At 32.5% G+C, this 25,753-nt stretch overlaps 1 protein-coding gene across 2 annotated transcripts; it reads left to right on the top strand.

Annotated features, from left to right (window-relative positions):
• The first annotated feature begins 1,308 nt into the window (after window positions 1-1,308).
• LOC143248523 (actin-binding protein IPP-like) lies at window positions 1,309-25,753 on the top strand. Of its 2 annotated transcripts, none has more exons than XM_076496947.1 (7): window positions 1,309-1,442; window positions 3,704-3,795; window positions 5,761-6,131; window positions 6,655-6,783; window positions 10,566-11,453; window positions 20,962-21,182; window positions 23,039-25,753. In XM_076496947.1, the coding sequence occupies exons 3-7, from the start codon at window positions 5,765-5,767 to the stop codon at window positions 23,261-23,263; spliced, it is 1,830 nt and encodes a 609-aa protein (XP_076353062.1). In that variant the 5' UTR covers window positions 1,309-1,442; window positions 3,704-3,795; window positions 5,761-5,764; the 3' UTR covers window positions 23,264-25,753. The 2 variants fall into 2 exon arrangements, with proteins under 2 accessions (XP_076353062.1, XP_076353063.1); XM_076496948.1 differs by having other exon boundaries at window positions 1,402-1,502.

Below are 25,753 nucleotides of genomic sequence, written 5' to 3'. Positions count from 1 at the left end.
TTTAATGTAATTGTAATAATAAAATAAAATAAAACTATGCAACACAAGATGCGAAACCGTAAATTTACATGTATCTTCGGATAGATACAACAAACCTTCATCACATATTCAGTTAAGATCAATGCATAAGAGATAAGGTAGTGGTAGAAAACGCTCATAAAAATCGGAAAATGAGAAATACAAAACTGAAAATTTGATTGTATCTCCCTACGGATTTAATGAACCCTGAACTAAATACGGTGAAGAGCTGTCCACAAGAGGTGAAATAGTGGTTTAAAAAACTCAAAATTCAAAACTACCAGTTTGTATGTATCCCTGTATGAATCTAATAAACCTTTCATGATGATAACAGACAGTACTATTATATTTATCTAGTGTGTGTTTTCTTAAAGCAAAGCCACATCGGACTATCTGCTTAGACCACCGAGAGGAATCGAATCCCTGATCTTAGCATTGTAAATCCGTAGGCTCACCGCCAAAACAGTGAGGGACTATAATTATATTCATATGTGACAATATCTCTATTCCTTTTCAGAGGCCCGGTATGACAAGCTAGGTTAAGGCGTTCGACTCGTAATCTGAGGGTCGCGGGTTCGCGCCCGAGTCGCGCCAAACACGCTCGCCCTCCCAGCCGTGGGGGCGTTATAATGTTACAGTCAATCCCACTATTCGTTGGTAAAGAGTAGCCCAAGAGTTGGCGGTGGGTGGTGATGACTAGCTGCCTTCCCTCTAGTCTTACACTGCTAAATTAGGGACGGCTAGCACAGATAGCCATCGAGTAGCTTTGTGTGAAATTCCAAAACAAACAAACATTTTCTTAAGATTCCTGTGAAACAGCAAGAAATTGCTTTTGTCTTCAGTTCCACTCAAAGAATGAATGGTTAAATATCCAATTAAAAATTTAATATCATTGTTATTGTCTTTATCCGATTTAAAAGCATCTAATATTAAGTCAATAAAATGAAAGGTCAAAACTTTATTTTACTTCTTTTGGAAGATGACAAACAGCTTTACGATAATTTTTTTTTTACACGTAAGGAATCTTGATTAACAATCAATTGTGATTCACCCAAAATAATACATAAAACTTGAAATTATGTGAAAAGAAGTTTCCTAATCCAAATATTGCTAAACTTTAACCTTCTGAAGGTCACTTTAAGTTAAACGTTTTCTGACGTGTTATGCACTGAAGTAAAATAAGTTATACATGTGTATTATTTTCATAAACAAAAGTTGGACTGAATAGAACATGTTAAATTGGCGAAATTTAGTTACGTGTAAGATTGCTGTTTCGTAACAATGAATCTTGGTTATTATTTTACACTTTAGTTATTTCATTTTTACAGCTGTTATAATTAGTGGCGCTGCCGTTGCTACTGAGAATGTGAAAAAGTTGGTGGACGTAACGAAGATTAGGTTTATGTATACGTTTAGAATGGTTTGTAAGTATCGTGTTTTAAGATGTGATATAATTTATGATGGTGAATAACACTGTATTCAAGGTAAACTTTAGTACTAGTCTTAAATTTCGTTGGAGTGTGTACTGATTATCATAAATGTTCTAAGTCAAGATTTTGGAATTATGATTTTTTACTAAAAGTTGAAACAATGAATGTGAAGCACTGGTTACTATGTTACTACACTAGCAGTGCTACCAACAACAGTTATATTTATTAAATTTAAAAAAGGTAGCATAATTAGCTTGCATTAATTAACGTGAAACAGAGTTAAATGTTGAACATCCAACACACTAATAAATTACTTTTGAAGAACAATTTGATTTAATTTTCAAACTCAAACAGTGATTTCTAAAAATTTTTTTTTTTTTTTTTTTTGTCATCAGTTAAATTATTCCAGAGTACACTGTTTTACATCAGATCATTTTCTATTGCATTATCAGTAATATCACTGTATATGAAGCTCATAATGCTTTTGAATAAACTTTGGAATTGTTACAAAGTGAATAAGAGCTTTGCATGTATTTAAAAATGTAAACTGAAAGTGTTTGCCAATATTAAAATGTATGTTTTTAAATTAATGCATATTACTCATGGTAGAGTCCTTAATAAAAAAAATTATACCTTCATGTAATTTTTAGTTTTAACTTTAAAAAAATTATAATGTTGAAAGACATGAATACTAATTTGGTGACATAAATTTTATACTGGACAAATTAATTAACCTAATAAATAAATGGTATTAGATTCAGCCAGTAATTGGAGCATAGTCTGCATTATGTTACCTTCTTGTAAGACATATTCCTAACATAATTCCAAGTAACCTGGAATACTGAATATTATTAATTGTAGTGCTCTACCACTATTATTGATTTTAAAGTAGTTTCCACTATCAAATATATTTTTCACCAGGTATTAGATACATGTACTACATATACATTATGAGTTGGTTTTATCCATATAAATATTAACAAAGTTATAAATGTTATATGGCCTCTTGTCTATGTAGATACTTCAGTCACTCAAGTGTTAATGAAATGAGAGAGTGTTGTTGGATTGACTTGCATATTTGGGGTGAGCTGTGAAGCAGACATAACCTGTTAACTGGTCAGGACCAATTAGTCCAGCCTTCATATCTACACAATTTACAATTAAATGAAGCATTACTTTAATCAAATTACAGTGTAGTTTCTTGTTGTAAGATGGTCTGTGAGTGATCATTAACTGTTACTTGTTGCTCTGTTGAAGACAAATGTTAGTTGGCAATCAGCCTGATTGTTAGAGTAAATTACACTTACTCAGAATTTTATTTACTACATAATGGTATCAAACATAGTTGTTTTACACTAATGAAAATTGACAGTTATCTGTTTCAAAATTATTGTTAGCTGAACATTAAAACTATGATTAAAATAGAGAACAACATTGTGACCTAAGAAGGTCTAAAGATTATTCTCTGCTTTATTAGTAAAAATGTTAATACCCCTCCCAGCCATCTCGAGATACATTTTCACTTTCTCATCATCACGGAAGAGCTGAGCATTATTAATTGAGTTATCATTGCACAAATCAGTTCTCATGATGTGGCTAAAAAAATAATTATTGTTACATGATTTACTTAAGAAATAACACTACAAATTGAGTTTATTCATTATCTATTTTAGGAAAAGCTTAACAATGAACTTAGTGACAGTACGTAAATTATTAAACTGATTGGATTAATTTAAAATTCTTAACAAACAAGTGTAATGATAATATTTCATTTAGTTCAATACTAATTCAGAATAGTAATAACTGAAAATAATTTTGATTAATTGGATATTCTTGTAACATAAATTGGTTTAATTAAAATTTCAATAAATCACATCTTTTTTTAATACTAGTCAATGTAACTGATTCTCGTAGATGATTGAGTTAATCATCATTACTCTGTTTTTGATAGACTAGTGAATAATTCTTTCCAAGAATAAACATGTCTGACCTTCTGAGGTTATATCCTGTTGACCTTCTTGTTTGATTTTATATCTATCTTTTTCATTCCACTATTTTAACATACATGTAATTTTTACACCTAAAGGATACACACACAGGAAATAAAGTTATAGTTGTGTCTAAACTCAGTACTGTACAAAGTTAAAAATTACATGGCATGATTTTAAGTAGTTGAAATGGATTATAAGTTAATGTTGCTTGTCAATAAATTTGATTTGTATTATTAAAACTTTTTTGTATATATATGTTTCTAGGTAGACCAGTTTTTTTCCAAAACATTAACATTTGTGCAGAGATGTGCATGGTATCTTTTGTACATGAATGTTGTATCTGAGCAAACGTACAGGTACGTATTGTGTTTCTTTACTGTATTGAATCTGTGTTAAAACTTTTTAGTATCTCACTTGTACTTAATTATATATTAAATTATTTTCAACTGAAATTATATCTAAAATAATGTGGTTGTACTTTTATTCTTTGTTTGTGGAGATTTATTGTTAGTTTTTGATATATTTTCAAGGAATATAAGCCAAAGAAAACATTTTTTACAAAATATCTTTCAGCTATTGGTTGCTATATATTAAAATTATATATAAAAATAATTAGTTTTTTAGTAATTTTTAAATTATTATTTATTTTATAAAAGTTTTAAATTTCTATTTACATTTATTCTGTGTCTTTGAATGTAACAGAAGTTTAATGTGAAAGTTGCTTTAACTTTCCAAGTGTATTTGGACAAATATTATATTTTATGGATATGTTATAGAATCATTCTACTTCTAAAGTAAGATAAATCTCTCTCACAATAAAGAGCATGTAATTTTGTGACTGTCGTAATTAAAAGTTTCTTTTGAAATTATATTTGCAATTTTTGAAATATGCCTCAACTTAAATTAATTTTCTGGTTAATATTGATACAATGATTGGCATTTAATAACTTAACCTCATTGTTTTCCTACATGTGTTATGTTACTTAACCCTTTGTTAGACTACAGTTAAGCTAAACTTATAAACTTTGGCAAGAAATAAAAATTCATACCAGTAGAGCTGGACAAATACAGTTAACCAGTTAATAGATGGCTTCATTTACCTATTAATACAGTGTTCCTTAAACCATGGTACATACAAATGAATAAGGGTCCTACCAGCTAATCAGAAATTTGAGAAGAAAAAAAGTTTGTGCCAAGTACCGCCACAGTTTCTTTCTCCCTAGTTAACAGTTTAAAATTATTAACAGTGTCAGATAATATTAGTGGCTTTTCCATAGAAAGGGAGAGCATCTGAGACCCTTGAATCAGGAGCCCCCCTGGCCCCCCAAAAATCACTGATGCTTAATAAACTTAAAGTAAAAATTCAAACAAAACAGCTTATGAAGCTAAACTTAGGTAGAGCACAGCCCATTTAACTTTGGTTTAACAACAAACATAAGAGAACAGCTTATAAAGCTAAACTTAGGTCGGGCACAGCCCCTTTAACTTTGGTTTAACAACAAACATAAGAGAAATATTTTGATAACCTGGAGTAATTGTAATTTTAATTAGTTGACTATCTTTATAACAGTTAATTTAATTCATTAGTGTGCATAACATTAATTAAGATAATTGGTGATTACAGGTATTCAATACCCAGCAATAATACCAGTAGGGTGTACTTTTTGATTGTTTATAAGGTGAATTATTGTATCGTAAGCACAATGATGGATTTAATACCAAATTAATATTTTGTACTGGGATTTTGACTAGATTGTAAAGGATGTGTCTACAGATGAATCATGCTGTTTTGTAAACAAATAAATTTGATGGTTATTGGAGTAATATAAACTACCAAAAGTTCCAAAACTAAACAGAAGAAATACCTGAAGTTTCTTGCTTTATAGTTTGAAATACATTTAATCTAAAAATAATTGTAATTCCGAGTACAAACATACCACTGTCATCTAGTGTGATTATTTCGTAATCTCCATGTACGTGCATTAGAATAATTTGAAAATATTAATAAATACATGGAAATTAGTTAAAGATTTAAAAGAAATAAGTACCTTTGAGAGAAAGTTTTTTTCTCACTCTGCTGACTTGAATAGTATCCAAAAATGGGTATAAACATTTAATGCAAAATCTTCTGAGGTTTTAGGTAACTTATGTAAATACTTCTAAAGCCTTGTTGCTTTTCACACAAAGGAAAAAAAAGTTCTTTTTTAATATTTGTAAATATTTTTGGCCCAATCTAACAGTACCATGTATTTCTTGTACTAAACAATCTAACAGTACCATGTATTTATTGTATTAAATGATCTGTTTTGTCATTTTAACAGTTGAATGGCTTCAAATGGTTACACGAGAAGGAACAATGGTACCAGACCAGGGTATAGAATGCGCAGAGGAGGTTATCGTCCATCGGCAGAACACGATATAAGAACTGCTAAGCATAATTTTCATTCTTGGGATTACATAAATTCCATCCTAACAAGTCTTAACAAACTGCGAGAAAACAGAAAGTTTAGTGACGTAATAATTTCTGTTGCTGATGAAGAATTTTTTGCACATCGAGTGGTTCTTGCTGCCAGTAGCCCCTACTTTGAAGCTATGTTTAGCAGCGGGTTGGCAGAACAACAAGACAAACGTGTTGAAATCCAGGGCATCTCATCCTCGATATTTAGTGAGTTACTGAAGTTCATATATTCTGGTGAGTAAATTTTTATAGGGTTTTATATTTCCTTGTTTTGTGTATAAATTGTTTTCAACTAAAAAACTATTTTCCACTTGAAGTCGCACCATATTGGTTTCAGATAGCAGAATTAAAATCTGTGAGTTTCAACTCCTATCTGAAGATACTGATAAGTTATATACTGTTGTTACTGTTAAAATTATTTAGAAAATAATGTAAACTTAATATATCTATCAAAATGTGTTTTTAAAAGGCCCCCATTATCTGTATTGTGAGTGTTGACACATGATATGGTAGTGGTTTATTAAAGATGACCATGACAACAGTTAAGTGGTTGGAGGACAGTACATTCACAATATCTGACCACAAACTGTTAAATGTTTCCAACTAATACAAAAGTTCTGTGAATTTCTTTTTTTGTTTAAGTAAGACAAAGTAGTTTGTTGTTGTGGCAGACTTTGATAATATGATCTGTAACCTTTTGTGTACGTTGGATTTAATTTATGTTTCTACTGTTTTTATTATATATTGTATCATTTAGGAGAAATTAAGATTATTCAAGAAAATGTTCAAGATCTGCTTGCTGCTGCAAACATGTTGGAAATACCACAGGTGGTTTCTGCTTGCTGTTCTTTTTTGCAGAAGGAATTACACCCTTCAAACTGTGTAGGTATGTACACGTCTCATGAACATCTTATTAAAGATGAAGTATTGTGTGTAGGTATGTACACGTCCTGGAAACTTCTTAACGATGAAGTATTGTGTGTAGGTATGTACACGTCCCATGAACTTCTTATTAACAATGATGTATTGTATGTAGGTATGTACACGTCCTGGAAACTTCTTATTAACGATGAAGTATTGTGTGTAGGTATGTACACGTCCTGGAAACTTTTTATTAACGATGAAGTATTGTGTGTAGGTATGTACACGTCTCATGAACTTCTTATTAACGATGAAGTATTGTGTGTAGGTATGTACACGTCTCATGAACTTCTTATTAACGATGAAGTATTGTGTGTAGGTATGTACACGTCCATGAACTTCTTATTAACGATGAAGTATTGTGTGTAGGTATGTACACGTCTCATGAACTTCTTATTAACGATGAAGTATTGTGTGTAGGTATGTACACGTCCTGGAAACTTCTTATTAACGATGAAGTATTGTGTGTAGGTATGTACACGTCCTGGAAACTTCTTATTAACCATGAAGTATTGTGTGTAGGTATGTACACGTCCTGGAAACTTCTTATTAACCATGAAGTATTGTGTGTAGGTATGTACACGTCCTGGAAACTTCTTATTAACCATGAAGTATTGTGTGTAGGTATGTACACGTCCCATGAACTTCTTATTAACGATGAAGTATTGTGTGTAGGTATGTACACGTCCTGGAAACTTCTTATTAACCATAAAGTATTGTGTGTAGGTATGTACACGTCCCATGAACTTCTTATTAACCATGAAGTATTGTGTGTAGGTATGTACACGTCCTGGAAACTTCTTATTAACCATGAAGTATTGTGTGTAGGTATGTACACATCCTGGAAACTTCTTATTAACGATGAAGTATTGTGTGTAGGTATGTACACATCCTGGAAACTTCTTATTAACGATGAAGTATTGTGTGTAGGTATGTACACGTCTCATGAACTTCTTATTAACGATGAAGTATTGTGTGTAGGTATGTACACGTCCTGGAACCTTCTTATTAACGATGAAGTATTGTGTGTAAGTATGTACACGTCCTGGAAACTTCTTATTAACCATGAAGTATTGTGTGTAGGTATGTACACGTCCTGGAAACTTCTTATTAACCATGAAGTATTGTGTGTAGGTATGTACACGTCCTGGAAACTTCTTATTAACCATGAAGTATTGTGTGTAGGTATGTACACGTCCTGGAAACTTCTTATTAACGATGAAGTATTGTGTGTAGGTATGTACACGTCTTAGAAACTTCTTATTAACCATGAAGTATTGTATGTAGGTATGTACACGTCCTGAAACTTCTTATTAACGATGAAGTATTGTGTGTAGGTATGTACACGTCCTGGAAACTTCTTATTAACGATGAAGTATTGTGTGTAGGTATGTACACGTCCTGGAAACTTCTTATTAACCATGAAGTATTGTGTGTAGGTATGTACACGTCCTGGAAACTTCTTATTAACGATGAAGTATTGTGTGTAGGTATGTACACGCCCTGGAAACTTCTTATTAACGATGAAGTATTGTGTGTAGGTATGTACACGTCCTGGAAACTTCTTATTAACGATGAAGTATTGTGTGTAGGTATGTACACGTCCTGGAAACTTCTTATTAACGATGAAGTATTGTGTGTAGGTATGTACACGTCCTGGAAACTTCTTATTAACCATGAAGTATTGTGTGTAGGTATGTACACGTCCTGGAAACTTCTTATTAACGATGAAGTATTGTGTGTAGGTATGTACACGTCCTGGAAACTTCTTATTAACGATGAAGTATTGTGTGTAGGTATGTACACGTCCTGGAAACTTCTTATTAACCATGAAGTATTGTGTGTAGGTATGTACACGTCTTGGAAACTTCTTATTAACCATGAAGTATTGTGTGTAGGTATGTACACGTCTTGGAAACTTCTTATTAACGATGAAGTATTGTGTGTAGGTATGTACACGTCCTGGAAACTTCTTATTAACCATGAAGTATTGTGTGTAGGTATGTACACGTCCTGGAAACTTCTTATTAACGATGAAGTATTGTGTGTAGGTATGTACACGTCCTGGAAAATTCTTATTAACGATGAAGTATTGTGTGTAGGTATGTACACGTCCTGGAAACTTCTTATTAACCATGAAGTATTGTGTGTAGGTATGTACACGTCTCATGAACTTATTAACGATGAAGTATTGTGTGTAGGTATGTACACGTCCTGGAAACTTCTTATTAACCATGAAGTATTGTGTGTAGGTATGTACACGTCCCATGAACTTCTTATTAACCATGAAGTATTGTGTGTAGGTATGTACACGTCCTGGAAACTTCATTCTTATTAACGACAAATTATTGTGTGTAGGTATGTACATGTTCTGTAAACTTCTTTCTTATTAACGACAAATTATTGTGTGTAGGTATGTAATGTCCCGTGAACTTTTTTCTTATTAACGACAAATTATTGTGAGTAGGTATGTACATGTCCTGTGAACTTCTTTCTTATTAACGACAAATTATTGTGAGTAGGTATGTACATGTCCTGTGAACTTCTTTCTTATTAACGACAAATTATTGTGAGTAGGTATGTACATGTTCTGTGAACTTCTTTCTTATTAACGACAAATTATTGTGTGTAGGTATGTAATGTCCAGTGAACTTCTTTCTTATTAACGACAAATTATTGTGAGTAGGTATGTACATGTCCCGTGAACTTCTTTCTTATTAATGTCCCAAACATTTAGTGTCACATGTAAATAAGTGTATTGCATGCTCAGTGGTAACCCCTTGACTAAGACAGGTAGACATCAGTGTATTTCAAGGAAATAAAAAACATGTATTAAATTGGTAATACTTATATTACTAAACAAAAATTACTTATTAATTGCAAATATTCTGCAACACTTAAGACCCTTCTGCACCATATATTAAGGGAACCACTGGACTAGAGGTACATTATAATTTAAAGTTGGCCATTTTACTGTGTATTTGGAGGAACCTGGTTTTTTACAAATGGCTCTGAGCATTATTTCAAGTCTTTGTTCCAGGGGGGTAAAATTTAAATAAAAGTGTGTTTAACTTTTATAAAGGGACTTTCTCAGAAAATTAAAAGACCTTAAAATCAGTTGAATTGCAATTTACTAAACATTTTTATTTGTTATCATTATGTTTTTTTAAAATAGACAATAATAGGTTGTTAGTGGGTTTATTCTGTAGGATGTACCAAGTCATGTTCTATTAGTTATTGGATAAAAATATTGTAATAATTTTCTTCTCAGAAACGTGGTTACTGTTCAACATAAGTTTGTAATTGCTTAGTCAAGCAGCTTTTTCTTAAAGTTGTAAATACTTCATATTTCTAAGTGTTATGACTATTCTTGAAAAAAAAAGTGAAACAATTACTTTTGTTTCAAATGTTATAGAAATTTTAATTTTTTTTTAATGGCATCCATCAAGTCACCTTATTATAAATATACTATAAAGAATGAGATGGTTAAAGATAATATTTAGTAATGAGTTTCTAGTTTTTAGAGCCAAAATCATGTGCAAAAGAAATAGAGCATCACAGTTGGGATATTTTTTTCTTTTCTAGCTAATTGTTAAATTCACTATTTTGGAGAGACATTTGTATTTGTGTAAGGCAAATAAAATACTCGAAGGTGTTTTCATTAACGGGATTCTGCGAGTTCAGTTGATGAAAACTGCTTCTTGAAAAGTGATTTACTGTTGCATGATTTTCAGTGTTGTTTTTTAGGTATATGTCAGTTTGCCGAGCTCCATGCCTGCACAAACTTAAAGCTTGAAGCCAAGAGGTACATCGAGAGAAATTTCATTGAGGTCATCCAGGAAGATGAGTTTTGTGAACTTCCCAAGGATGCCCTAAAAAGCTTTTTAAGGAGTGAAGGCTTGAACATCGATAGTGAGTTTCAAGTTTTTCAAGCTACCATGAAGTGGATACTTCATGATGTCACCCATCGACAAAAGTACGTCTCTGAGCTGTTGGAGGCTGTTCGTTTGCCTGTTATATCCATAAAACAGCTCGATTCTTATGCTCAAGAATGTCCAGATCTGAATCTGAAAGTATCTTTGTTAAAATCTCTTCAAAATCACAGAATAGAAATGAGATTAGTAGAAGCAAAACGGCGTCTAGGTCAGGTTTACGATGTTCGTCTGCAGCCTCGAATGTGTGCTAAGAAATGTGTGTACGTGTTAGGTGGCTATAATCGTGAATTAGGAAGACGATGGAATGAGAGCACCACACTGGTGACTGTTGAACGATTGGAAACGTTTAAATGTCAGTGGAAAACGTTGTCGCCCATGCTTCATTCTCGTAGTGGACATGGTGTTGCAGTACTTAATAACTTGATTTATGTCATAGGTGGTGAGAGTGATTGTTTGATATTTAGTAATGGAGAAGTTTATGATCCAGTGTCCAATCAGTGGTCCATGATTTGTAGTATGAACTTGCCTCGATGTGCTTTAGGTACCTGTGCTCTGAATGGTTACCTGTATGCCCTTGGAGGATGGGTGGGAGCTGAAATTGGAGACACAATGGAGCAGTACGATCCTTTAGTTAATAAGTGGACTATAATTGGAAAAATGAGCATTCCCAGATATGCTATGGGTGTAGTTGCTTATCAAGGTAAGTTGGTACCTTAGTATTTGTGCTAAGAACAACAGGAAATAAACGTTGTGTGGTGGTGGTATCTTTGAGTTTGATGTGTCTTGCTCAAGAATGACATACACGAAAAACTAATGTCTGATGTAAGCAAATTGGCAAGATGGTATCAGAGCTTGAAATTAGTTGTAGTAAGCTTGCCAGTGAGTTTTGCCTGTAGCATCTAACCAATCACCAGCAAGTGACACTAACATTGTTTTGGTCTGTTGATAATCCAAGTACGATTATGAATATTCAGGCCAATTGTAAGTCAAGTAGGAATCATTTTCAGAAAAGCTGGCTGCAAACGTAATGTTCATAAGAAACTAGGCCTCAAAATAAGATGTTCTGATGTTAGAAACCCTTTATTATTTATTCAATGTAAAGTATTGTGTATTCAAATAGTGAATAAATATAAGACCAATTAGTGTACAGATAACAAGCTAGAAACCTCTGCATTAGATATATTAGTTTATAAATAAGAAAATAAAATATTCTTAATAAATAAAAATGAAGTAATAATCCATATCAGCTGACTATTTATATTATTAACAAACTTGGTATACTACACATGAGTTCATTTACACAAGTATAGTATTTGCACGATAACTTTGATACAATGTTTATCTTCATAAAATTTGGTAAACTTTAGAGTACAAGTATTTTGAATAGAAAGAATCAGATATTTTAATGAAATATTTTTACCAGATATATATCTGTGAAAATAGTCTGTGTGATTTAATGTGATGATTAAAAACTATTCTTTGTCCCAGAAATCTCAGATGATATTTGTGTAATCTGTAAAACACATTTCAAATGTTTGTTTCCAGTAAGACTTTGTTTTGTTATGTTCCATACTCTGTCATTTGACCAGCCTTGTAGCCATCATAAATAATTAAGAAGTAAATATAAATTATGCTTTTTTCTTGTGCTAGAATGACTGCATATTATAACATAAAAATACAAACGTTTAGTCTAAGTAGCTTAAGTCTTATAACATTGTATATTTATTATAACTTTAACCTTACAGTTATGCCTAGCTTACATTGTATAACTTGTATTGACGAAGTGCACATGCAGTCATGTCACATATCCAGTGATACTAAACTGACCTTTAGTCTTCCCTATCTTAGCTGTGTTTTAATGACTTGTATTTTGTAATACACAGTCACATTTCAGTTATTATACATTATATATATTGATTATTACTATTTAGAACTAAATTATTAAACTTATTTTTCTTAAAATACAGAACAGTAAATCAAAAAGTAAACCAAACAATTATGTCTTCTCACTTTGAAATTATTTACTGCTTGACTTAGGTTGTTTAGCCTTTTAAACTTTCACATATGCAGCACATCAAACAAAATTTTTCTTAGTTTGAATATACACAATTCATTAACCAAATAATCATAAATAACTACGCTGATACCACAGAATTCTACTGTAATTAACTGACCTCAGTAACTAAGATCCATTTATATTTAAAAAAATATGAAACTCTGAGCAAACTAAAGACATAACCTACCTCATTGAAATCTTGGATCAAAAGAACATGGTAGCTTTCTCAGAGATTGAAATGGCTGAGAAAATTACTCTGGGAACATTCTAAGTTGTTGATTGGTGGTTATTCATGTGTCATATATTGAAGAAAGTGAATTTAAAGGACTATTTTCAAAAATAGGAGGTGAAGAAGGGAACAACATTTGATTTGGCACATAAACCATATCTCAGTAAAATAAACAGATATGAGGAGGTTCTTATTTTGTATTCTAGTTTGTTACTAGTAGTGATTTAAGATCCTAATTTGTAAGAAACTATAGATGTAGTATTTTGACATCAAAAATATCTAAAGTAATAATCCATATAAACTGACTACTTGTGTTATTAAAGGTGACTTTAAATGAAAGTAGTAATCCATATTGATACACTAATATTATTAAAGGTGACATTAGATGGAAGTAATAATCCATATCAACTGACTACTTATATTATTAAAGGTGACATTAGATGGAAGTAATAATCCATATCAACTGACTACTTATATTATTAAAGGTGACATTAGATGGAAGTAATAATCTATATCAACTGACTACTTATATTATTAAAGGTAACTTTAATTGAAAGTAATAATCCATATTGATTCACTAATATTATTAAAGGTAACTTTAGATGAAAGTAATAATCCATATTGATTCACTAATATTATTAAAGGTAACTTTAGATGAAAGTAATAATCCATATTGATTCTCTAATATTATTAAAGGTGACTTTAAATGAAAGTAGTAATCCATATTGATACACTAATATTATTAAAGGTGACATTAGATGGAAGTAATAATCCATATAAACTGACTACTTATATTATTAAAGGTGACATTAGATGGAAGTAATAATCCATATCAACTGACTACTTATATTATTAAAGGTGACTTTAGATGAAAGTAATAATCCATATAAACGGACTACTTATATTATTAAAGGTGACATTAGATGGAAATAATAATCCATATAAACTGACTACTTGTGTTATTAAAGGTGACATTAGATGGAAGTAATAATCCATATCAACTGACTACTTATATTATTAAAGGTGACATTAGATGGAAGTAATAATCCATATCAACTGACTACTTATACTATTAAAGGTGACTTTAGATGGAAGTAATAATCCATGTTGAGTGACTACTTATATTATTAAAGGTGACTTTAGATGGAAGTAATAATCCATGTCGATTCACTAATATTATTGAAAGTAATAATCCATATTGATTCACTAATATTATTAAAGGTGACTTTAGATGAAAGTAATAATCCATACTGATTCTCTAATATTATTAAAGGTGACTTTAAATGAAAGTAGTAATCCATATTGATTCACTAATATTATTAAAGGTGACTTTAGATGAAAGTAATAATCCATACTAATTCTCTAATATTATTAAAGGTGACTTTAAATGAAAGTAATAATCCATACTGATTCTCTAATATTATTAAAGGTGACTTTAAATGAAAGTAGTAATCCATATTGATTCACTAATATTATTAAAGGTGACTTTAGATGAAAGTAATAATCCATGTCAAGTGACTAGTTATATTATTAAAGGTGACTTTAGGTGCCTGTGGTTGCAACTTGTATTTTTCTTATGGGCTGTCTTATGTAGCCTATGAAGAGAATCTCTGTATGACTTGTGTTGTCTCATGCAGGCAAGTTCTGAACGTTGGCCAAATTTTGTGAAGAAATGTAAATCGTATGATACCAGTAAAGTTATATTGCTGTATTGCCACATTTATTTATGTCATCGATGAAATGCATCCTGCCCCTTTTGTTGTTAGCATTCACGGTTGTGGCTGTGAGTGTAGGTGAAGACATACACAGAGCAGCCATCTGTAGGTGAAGACATACACAGAGCAGCCACCTGTAGGTGAAGACATACACAGACCACCCACCTGTAGGTGAAGACATACACAGAGCAGCCACCTGTTTGTTGGCATGTATTCGCTGGATAAAGAGGAGACTTAATGTTCTGAATGTGGTGCATCCATTTAGATTTACTCCATGTGTACTGCATGCTTTCAGAGGTACAGCCTGAATATCTGAAGTATCTGATGGTACAGCCTGATTGGGGGCTACCATCAGTAGTTGTGAATAATGATGAATGAAGTATCTAATGGTACAATCTCAATGGGGGCTACCATCAGTAGTTGTAAATAATGGTGAATGAGGTATCTGATGGTACAACCTGAATACATATAAAGTATATGATGGTACAACCTAATTGGAGGCTACCACCAGTAGTTGCGAATAATGATGAATGAAGTATCTGATGGTACAGTCTGATTGGGGGCTACCATCAGTAGTTGTGAATAATGATGAATGAAGTATCTGATAGTACAGTCTGAATACATATAAAGTATATGATGGTACAACCTAATTGGTGGCTACCACCAGTAGTTGCGAATAATGATGAATGAAGTATCTGATGGTACAGTCTGATTGGGGGCTACCATCAGTAGTTGTGAATAATGATGAATGAAGTATCTGATGGTACAGTCTGATTGGGGGCTACCATCAGTAGTTGTGAATAATGATGAATGAAGTATCTGATGGTACAACCTAATTGGTGGCTACCACCAGTAGTTGCGAATAATGATGAATGAAGTATCTGATGGTACAGTCTGATTGGGGGCTACCATCAGTAGTTGTGAATAATGATGAATGAAGTATCTGATGGTACAACCTAATTGGTGGCTACCACCAGTAGTTGCGAATAATGATGAATCAAGTATCTTATGGTACAGTCAAATTGGGGGCTACCATCAGTAGTGGTGAATAGTGATGAATGAAGTATCTGATGGTACTGTATGAATGGGAGCTACCACCAGTAGTTGTGAATAATGATGAATGAAGTATCTGATGGTACAACCTAATTGGAGGCTACCATCAGTAGTGGTGAATCAAGTATCTTATGGTACAGTCGAATTGGGGGCTACCATCAGTAGTGGTGAATGAAGTATCTCATGGTACAGCCTAATTGGGGGCTACCATCAGTAGTGGTGAATAGTGATGAATGAAGTATCTGATGGTACAGCCTAATTGGGGGCTACCACCAGTAGTTGTGAATAATGATGAATGAAGTATCTGATGGTACTGTATGAATGGGAGCTACCACCAGTAGTTGTGAATAATGATGAATGAAGTATCTGATGGTACAACCTAATTGGAGGCTACCATCAGTAGTGGTGAATCAAGTATCTTATGGTACAGTCGAATTGGGGGCTACCATCAGTAGTGGTGAATGAAGTATCTCATGGTACAGCCTAATTGGGGGCTACCATCAGTAGTGGTGAATAGTGATGAATGAAGTATCTGATGGTACTGTATGAATGGGAGCTACCACCAGTAGTTGTGAATAATGATGAATGAAGTATCTGGCATATATATGTAAAAACGGCTGGTATGGGTAGAGAAAACTCTATGTGGAGGATCAAACAACGTTTTAACATTCTTTGGTCAAGTTCACAAAGAAAGAAAGGGTTACTGACCACATGTGTGAAGGCAGTTGTATATTTGAGTGTAGGAATGTAGTGGGCATGCTTAGATGTTTAATTATATTTATTAATATAGGTATAAAGGTGTTCCTTTGTGTTGGTTTATTTTGGGCTTGAGTTGTTGTATGAGTCTTCTTTAATTTTGAATTTGTTTATGTTTGTTTCTTTATTTAGTATTTGAGTGTTTTCTATGGTTATGTTATGTTTATTTGACTTGCAGTGTTCGAAAACGTGTGAAGGTGACTTTTTATGTTCTTTGAATCTGGTTTCCATTTTTCTACTTGTTTCTCCAATATAGAAGTTGTGGCAGTTGCTACATTGTATTTTATAAATAATGTTGGTGTGGTGTTTGTCAGTGTAGTTTTTACATACTATAGACCTCAGTTTTGTGCCTGGTTTTTGAATAAATTTGGTATTAACTGGAATGTCATATTTTGTTACTAATTTTTGCCAAATGTTGGTTATTTTTCTGCTGATATCGGGAATATATGGTATGCAGCAGTATATGGTTTCGTGATTTTTTGATTCGTGAGATATATTTACTTTTGTTAGTTGATTTTGCTTTCTGTCTAGGTGTGTGCGTATAATGTTTTCTACGGTTTGTGGAGGAAACTTATTGATGTTCATGAAGTATTGTTTTATTTTGTCTAATTCATCGTTAATTTTATCTGGTGAGTATAGGTTTATGGCTGTGTTTATTTGGTTTCTTAGTATGTTGAGTTTTTGTTTTGTTTCATGTGCTGAGTTCCAAGGAATGTGTAGTCCAGTATGGGTGATTTTTTGGTGAATTTCTGTTTTAAATTGTGTGTCGGTTCTTGTAATTTTGAGGTTAAGAAATGATATTTGATTTCTTCTTGTTCACATGTGAAGTTAATGTTTGGATGTATAGAGTTAATGTGATTGAAAAAATTAAGTGTGTGTTCTGTAAATGTGAATCCCGCAATCGTGTTGTCTACATATCTATACCAGTATAGTGGTGGATGTAATGCCGTGTTAATTGCTTGTGTTTCAACTTGTGTCATAAAAATATTGGCTAGAACTGGTGATACTGGATTGCCCATGCTTAGGCCATTTGTTTGTATATAGTTTTGGTTGTTGAACATGAAGTTTGTCTTCATCATTTTGAATTCTATGAGGGTTGTTAATTGGTTGCTGGGAATGTCTGTTATGGGTTAGGGACTCAGATATAGAGTTCTAAGGCTATCTTGCAGGCTTCAGAGGTTGGGACTTCTGTAAAGAGGGGATAACATTGAAACTGGCCATTAAGGCTTTATGATTAAGTTGATTAAGATTAGACTTGAAATTAAAAGAGTCTTTGATGAATGTGCTGGCTGATGTTACATATTTGGAGAATGCCCATGCTAAGTATTTGCCAAGATTGTAATTAAAGTATTCATATGTGGACATTATTGGCAGTAGTGGAGAATCTGGTTTATGAGGTTTGGGGATGCAGTATATTTTTGGTGTGCGTGGGTCAGTTTTGCATAGGTAGGAATAAAGTGTTTTTGAAATTGTGTTGGCTTTTTTCATTTTTAGTAGTATTTTGTTTAGTTGCATTTCATGTGTCTTTGCTAGATTTGTGTGTATTGGTTTAAATTTGTTTGTGTCTGATAGAATTTTCTTCATGTTTTGGATGTATTCATTCGTGTTCATTATGACTATAGTGTTTCCTTTATCTGCTTTTAGAATTTTTATGTTTTTGTCTTGTTTAAAGACTTTTAATGGAATTAATGTCTCTTTTTGTAAGGTTGTTTTTTAGTTTTCTATTTTGTGAAATTATGTTGATGGTTTTGTGAGACAATTCTTTGAAAAAATCATTTAAGATGTTGTTTCTAGGTGTTTCTGGAAAATATATATTTTAATTTTTTTCTGCAAAGTTTGGCTGTTGAATGTCAAAATTGTCTTCTTTCTGTTGGTAGTTATTTTGTTGTTTTTGTTTTCTTTGGAAAGTATCACAAGTCTCCTGGCTAGATCTTCTAAACATGTTTTGATTTCTATGGTTGGAATGTACCTAGGTCTATTGTGAAGTTGAGTCCTTTATTAAGTATAGGTATCTCGTCTGTGTTTAATTGTTGGTCTGATCTGTTAATTATGAGGTTAGTCAACAGTTTGTCGTGTTGGTGTCTTTTCTGTTGTTTACATCTTAGTTTTTCTAGTTTTTCGTTGTGTCAGTTCTTTCTGCCCCCTGTCATTCCTAGTGTTGATTTGGTTTATGTTTTGTTGTATAAGTCCATAAATCTCTGGTTTGATGCAGCATGCCAGTTAATGGTCTCGGCTCATTTTTTGTTTCTGTAAGTCATGTAGGTCTTTGTATTTCGTGTTCAACATGGCTTTAAGTAGTTTTTTCTCTAAATTTTGGATAATGTATGTGTACGTATTAAAATTTTTGCAAGTTTTACCTTTGCAAAGTTATGGTTAATTGTTACTTTCTACATTGATGAAGATGTCATTTCTTCTGATGATAATTTTTTGGTTTAAGTTTCTTAGTTTCTCTACGATTGTATGAGCGTGTACTGTTAATAGTGGTGTAATGTGTTAGTTCTGACATAATGGTTACATAGATAAGAACAAATACAACACAAAGGCTTACACTTCTTGTACAATAGCTGTGATGAAATAATATTCCGTGATGACAAGAAAACCCACTTGTAGAGAAAAATATATATGTAAAAATGGCTGGTATGGGAAGAGAAAACTTTATGTAGAGGAACGAACAATGTTTTGACCTTCTTTGGTCATTGTCAGGTTCACAAAGAAAGAAAGAGGTAACTGACCGATAGCTGACCAAATAAACACAACATAATCATAGAAAACACCCCAATACTAAATAAAGAAACAAACATAAACACAAAATTAAAGAAGCCTTACTTATACAACAACTTAAACCCAAAATAAACCAATTATATTAATATATAATAAAATAAATAAAAATTATATATTCAAACATCTAACACCGCCCTCTACATTCCGACACTCAGTTACACAACCGCCTTCAAACATGTGGTCAGTTATCAGTCAGTTACCTCTTTTTTTCTTTGTGAACCTGACAATGACCGAAGAAGGTCAAAACATTGTTCGTTCCTCTACATAAAGTTTTCTCTACCCATACCAGCCATTTTTACATATATATTTTTCTCTACAAGTGGGTTTTCTCGACGTCATGAAGTATCTGATGGTACAGTCTGATTGGGGGCTACCATCAGTAGTTGTAAATAATGATGAATGAAGTATCTGATGGTACAGCCTGATTGGGGTCTAACATCAGTAGCTGTGAATAATGATGGAATGAAAAACAGATGGTGATATGCTGGGTTAGTAACTCAATGTACTTTCACACACTGGTATAAATGTTATAAGAGAACTTAAGTGGTGCAACTTGTCAATGAATTCCCAAGTTTGTTGATCACTGCAGTGTGCAGGTTGTGTTCTCAATAAATGGCTATATTCTTCTTAAAATCCAACTGCCAAAATAAGTTAATTTTTGAGCTCTAATGAACACTGAAGGGTAGAGAAGGAATTTGTATTTACGAAAATATGGTTCTGTAACTTTTGAAGCCCATGTTGCAGAATTCTGGAAATTACCAAAAATATAAAAATGGAAATTAATTTGGGTTGTACATATAAATGTATTTTTCTGTTGTGTTCTTTATCCAACTTGGAATGTTTCCTATTAGTCGTTATTTCTGTTTATAACAAGAATATTAACATATACACCAAGTTTAGTGTGGAAACGTCAACAAGTAGACACTGTTGAAAGTTATCATACATTATAAGTCAAGCCAGTTGTTAAAAGGATATAAACTTGTAACATTGGTTTCTTGCTGTATAGAAGATTGTCCATTGTCTCCAGATTTTATTAATTATTTTCGTATGTTTAGATAGTGTTTTGTTTAGTTGTATGTGTAGAATATATTCTTACACTCACCTGGGTGGCAATGTTTATAAGTTAATAAAATATATTGGTGACAAACAATTAAAAAAAAAACAGTTCTAATGGTGGTGAACTACTTAAATAAGTTTTTTTTTCCAAATGTTAAAAACTCAATAGTTAAAAAAATATTTTCCTGAACAGAAGTGTGTATGTGTGTGTATTTGTCATTCAAGTGTATTGCATTTAGTGAATCATTTGACTAGACCCACCATGGTACAAGTTTAACCAAACTGCCATCTAGTGTAAAATGCTATCAAAATCAACAGTTTAGAATATCATTTAATTCATGGGAATTGTGAAGTGACTTCCTGAACCTGAGAAATCTCTCCCTCTCTCTTTTATATACATATAGAAATGACCATTCATAAGTTAAAATAATCTGTTTTTGGCCTAAATCAGTCTTATCCTGCCAGTGAGCACACAGTCTTGGTTGTGCCTTATGTGTGCGAGTGTTGCAAAATCAGTTGTAAGAATATTATTCTAGTGATAAGTGTCTGAATTACATTTCAGGACTAATTTACATAATTGGTGGGCTAAGTGCTTTGAGTACAGAACTGGACCTCGTTGAAAGTTTCAATCCTGTTACTGGAGAGTGGAATCGTCTGGCTCCCCTCAGCACTCGATGTGCCTACGTGGGAGTTGCAGTGTTACACGATCAGATATATACTGTGGGAGGAACCAATAACTCCCATGCAGCTCTACGGACAGTGGAGCGCTATTCCATTGAAGAGGTACAAAAACATTTTGAACTTACGGAACAATATATTCTTAGAATGTTTATAAATTGGTTTACAGCAGGTTACAGTCTTATTTGAAAGTGTTTGATCCTGTTCTTAGGACCATCTTTAGACATGCTAAATCTACATAACTCACACAAATAACTTACTCTAGGGTTAACTAAATCTACGTAAATCACACAAATAAGGCACTGTAAGGTTAAATAATTCTACGCAACTCACACAAATATGGTACAATAAAGATTTATATGCAGTTAGAGAAATGGTAGACCTAGGAACAAAATCCAAAGACTGCAAGTTAAAAAAAAAATAAAAAAATTAACATACTGATTTGTATGTGTTACAGTATTATTCTTCCAGCCATTAAAGTATGACATCTAGTGGTTATTAAGGTTACTTAAAAATGAATGAAATTTCTCACGGGGATTAAATCCATTATTATAACCTTTGACTAGTAAGAATATCACCTAATACCAAACACACATAATACACAACTCATGATTGTGTCACATAACAAGAACTATTGTTCTATTTTATAACATAATAGTTATAATTGTTGATATATATACACTGTATGTGTCACTAGCATGTTCTAATACCACAGTGTGCTGCAGACTGTTTGTTGATATGTATAGTTTTTGTGTGTCACTAGCATGTTCTGATACTATGGTGTGCTGCAGACTGTTTGTTGATATGTAAACTTTGTATGTGTCACTAGCATGTTCTGATAGCATGGTGTGCTGCACACTGTTTGTTGATATGTATACTCTGTATGTGTCACTAGCATGTTCTGATACCATGGTGTGCTGCACACTGTTTGTTGATATGTATACTTTGTATGTGTCACTAGCATGTTCTGATACCATGGTGTGCTGCACACTGTTTGTTGATATGTAAACTTTGTATGTGTCACTAGCATGTTCTGACACCATGGTGTACTGCACACTGTTGATATGTATACTTTGTATGTGTCACTAGCATGTTCTGATAGCATGGTGTGCTGCACACTGTTTGTTGATATGTAAACTTTGTATGTGTCACTAGCATGTTCTGACACCATGGTGTACTGCACACTGTTGATATGTATACTTTGTATGTGTCACTAGCATGTTCTGATAGCATGGTGTGCTGCACACTGTTTGTTGTTATGTAAACTTTGTATGTGTCACTAGCATGTTCTGACATCATGGTGTACTGCACACTGTTTGTTGATATGTAAACCTTGTATGTGTCACTAGCATGTTCTGATACCATGGTGTGCTGCAGACTGTTTGTTGATATGTATACTTTGTATGTGTCACTAGCATGTTCTGACACCATGGTGTGCTGCAGACTGTTTGTTGATATGTATACTTTGTATGTGTCACAAGTGTGTTGTTAACCTTACTTGAACATTTTGGCATTTATTTCAAAACTATAACACTTCTTATGTGCAAGCCTTCTATTATGTATTTATTAAGTGCCTTATTTGTATCTTCTAATTTTGAAAAGGTTTGATAAAACAATGATAATTATTTCTGGAATTGGCATTGCCATCTCATACTTGCACACAAGTTTTCACTTGTAATAGTTGGTATTCATTATATCTATGTACAAATTGTTTTATAACTTTATGAATAGTATGTGTCATACATTTAGACATGCTATCTCAGAATAGAATACAGGAACTAAGATAAGATTTGTGCTAGCCACAACTTATATTTTCCAGGTATTGTCACCAAATGACTCTTACTTTTTTGTATAATTCATCATAACTAAGAAAAAATGTTAAAGTCAAAGCTTTTCAACATAAAAAATTCCTTTTGTTTGTTAATGATAAGAGCTTTCACTCTAAAAATATTTTGTTTTAGAACAAATGGACTGAAGTCACCTCGGTCAAAACAGCACGGGCAGGTGCCTCGGTCATCTCAGTAAACGGGCGACTTCTTGTTATTGGGGGGCGTACGTCAAGTGATGAATTTTCTGCTCCAGTGACTCTTAACACTGTTGAGGTTTACGACCCTGAGACTAATTCATGGACAGAGAGTACTCATATGCCGACCAGCCGATGCGAGGCAGGAGTTGCTGTGCTCTGATAATTGTACAACCATTATAAAGCACCTGTCAAAATTTTTGTCAGCAAACAACGAAGGTCCTCCATTAGTGCTATTTCACTAAAAACAGTACTTTGAAGAAAAATAAAACCCATTTTTCAGTTGTGACTTTCAGTTCAGACTTCAGAATTTCATTTTTATGAATTACAACAAACCACTGAACTTAAGCTTTTTGCTACATGTACTTCCTAACTTGTAGCATTTTTGATTTGTGCACTTACTTTTTTATCAATAATATTTTAAAGGTGTAAAAGTGAAAGGAATATTGAGGAAATGGATAAGTTTGTTAACTGTGTTCAATGTTTTATAACAAATTAAAATGTTACTGAACATTACACATTAACTCAGGAATGAAAACCTTTACTTTCAGTAGGAACGTGCCTGGATATAGTGTACAATTGATACTCATTTCATAAGGATTCACTGAAGGGTGATACAAAATATTTTTAATTTTATTTATGCATTACCAAAGTGCAATAGTGCACTTTTCATTTCTTTCACTGCCAATGATAACTGTGTTATCGAACGTAATACCAAATTGTACTGATATAAGTTCAACATACAAGCAGCTTCCCTAGATTTGTTTGTTCATGATTTGTACCCAGACAAACACCCAGGTAGAATCAATATTCAACATGTCAGTCTTGTTTTAAATTATGCATAAGACACAATGTGTCAATTATTTACAGAATGGTTAAGATTTATTACCATTATATATTCACACAATTTTGATGTATTAAATGGATTTTAATGTGAATAATTTGTAAAGGAGTTTCTTGAAATCCAAATTTTGCTGCTCAGATTTGGGAGTGATACATGTATTGTGGGATAGTGCATAGGTATGTTTAATGATATAACAGTACAATCTTGGAACCTGCCAATCATCACAGTGCCCTCTTTAAATTAACGTAATGACTAGTGACATATTTAAAGGATGCACAATTGTTATAAGTAATATGAAGCATCTGTTAAACTTAAGTTACTTGGGCCTTGTTAATTCAAGTACATTGTTATATTTTTGTTTTGGGAATATTTTTAATTATTTTAGTACACTCGTATTGAAAGTTTAGTAAATAACAGTAATTTTAATAATACATAAATAATTAGAACATTTATTAAAAGTTGGGAAGATGAGTGTTTATAATACAAACTGGAATAGTTCTAGGTTTGTGCTATTTTAGCCAGTATCAGTCGGAATACACAGTTGCATTTTATTTTGTGTAGTAGTTAATAGTTGTGTATCGTATACTGAAAGTTTGGTTTTAGGCTGTGTTTGTTACACAGAAAAAAAAGTGTGTGTCAACGTGCAACTTGGTTTTATAGTCTGTGTTTTAGTTTTCTTCTTGGGTATAATTGTGCATTAAGCTGAAGTAATATACTTTTAAGTGTTTGCAAATTTAGAGATTTATGAAACAAAAATTCACACTTTAAATTAATTTGGGAGAATGGTTTAATTCAGAGATTTGAGCATTTACTTAAAACTGCTTCTGTTAGAATTATGAAATCAATGTTTTATTTGTTTCTGTTTTACTTATCTTCATTAAGGCTCTTATTAATTTTTTAATACAATTTAGGGTAAACTTTGGTAACTTAATGACTGTTATCTTTAACATTGATTCAGTTACACTGTTACAGTTACATGCACGGGCAAGTTGGGGTTTATTTAATATTACAAAACATCTTAAGTAGCCTGTGAATATGTTATAGTTTGAAAACTTTGGTCTTTTATATTCTTAGCATTTATGTACATTATATTTGGATGTTATGTATACATTAAACCCAAGTTGACTGACAAGTTCTGGTTATTATGTGTACATTAAACTCAGTGTAACTGACAAGTATTGGATGTTATGTATACATTAAACTCAGTGTAACTGACAAATTTTGGATGTTATGTATACATTACACCCAAGGTGACTGACAAATTTTGGATGTTATGTATACATTAAATCCAAGGTGACTGACAAATTTTGGATGTTATGTATACATTAAATCCAAGGTGACTGACAAATTTTGGATGTTATGTATACATTACACCTAAGGTAACTGACAAATTTTGGATGTTATGTATACATTACACCCAAGGTGACTGACAAATTTTGGATGTTATGTATACATTAAATCCAAGGTGACTGACAAATTTTGGATGTTATGTATACATTACTCCCAAGGTGACTGATAAGTGTTGAATGTTATGTATACATTAAATCCAAGGTGACTGACAAATTTTGGATGTTATGTATACATTACTCCCAAGGTGACTGATAAGTGTTGAATGTTATGTGTACATTAAATCCAAGGTGACTGACAAATTTTGGATGTTATGTATACATTAAATCCAAGGTGACTGACAAATTTTGGATGTTATGTGTACATTACACCCAAGGTGACTGACAAATTTTGGATGTTATGTATACATTAAATCCAAGGTGACTGACAAATTTTGGATGTTATGTATACATTAAATCCAAG

Source organism: Tachypleus tridentatus, chromosome 4 (assembly GCF_004210375.1).
Source record: "Tachypleus tridentatus isolate NWPU-2018 chromosome 4, ASM421037v1, whole genome shotgun sequence".
NCBI classification, from domain to species: domain Eukaryota; kingdom Metazoa; phylum Arthropoda; class Merostomata; order Xiphosura; family Limulidae; genus Tachypleus; species Tachypleus tridentatus.
The sequence above is the reverse complement of the archived record's forward strand: the minus strand, read 5'-3'. Positions and strand labels throughout refer to the sequence as shown.

What these genes read in the sequence shown, in the direction of transcription:
- LOC143248523 (XM_076496947.1), top strand. Translation starts at nt 5,765, where the DNA reads ATGGCTTCAAATGGTTACACGAGAAGGAACAATGGTACCAGACCAGGG. An exon ending in GGGTGTAGTTGCTTATCAAG is followed by an intron (nt 11,454 to 20,961) that starts GTAAGTTGGTAC and finishes ATTACATTTCAG; the next exon opens with GACTAATTTACATAATTGGT. An exon ending in AGCGCTATTCCATTGAAGAG is followed by an intron (nt 21,183 to 23,038) that starts GTACAAAAACAT and finishes ATTTTGTTTTAG; the next exon opens with AACAAATGGACTGAAGTCAC.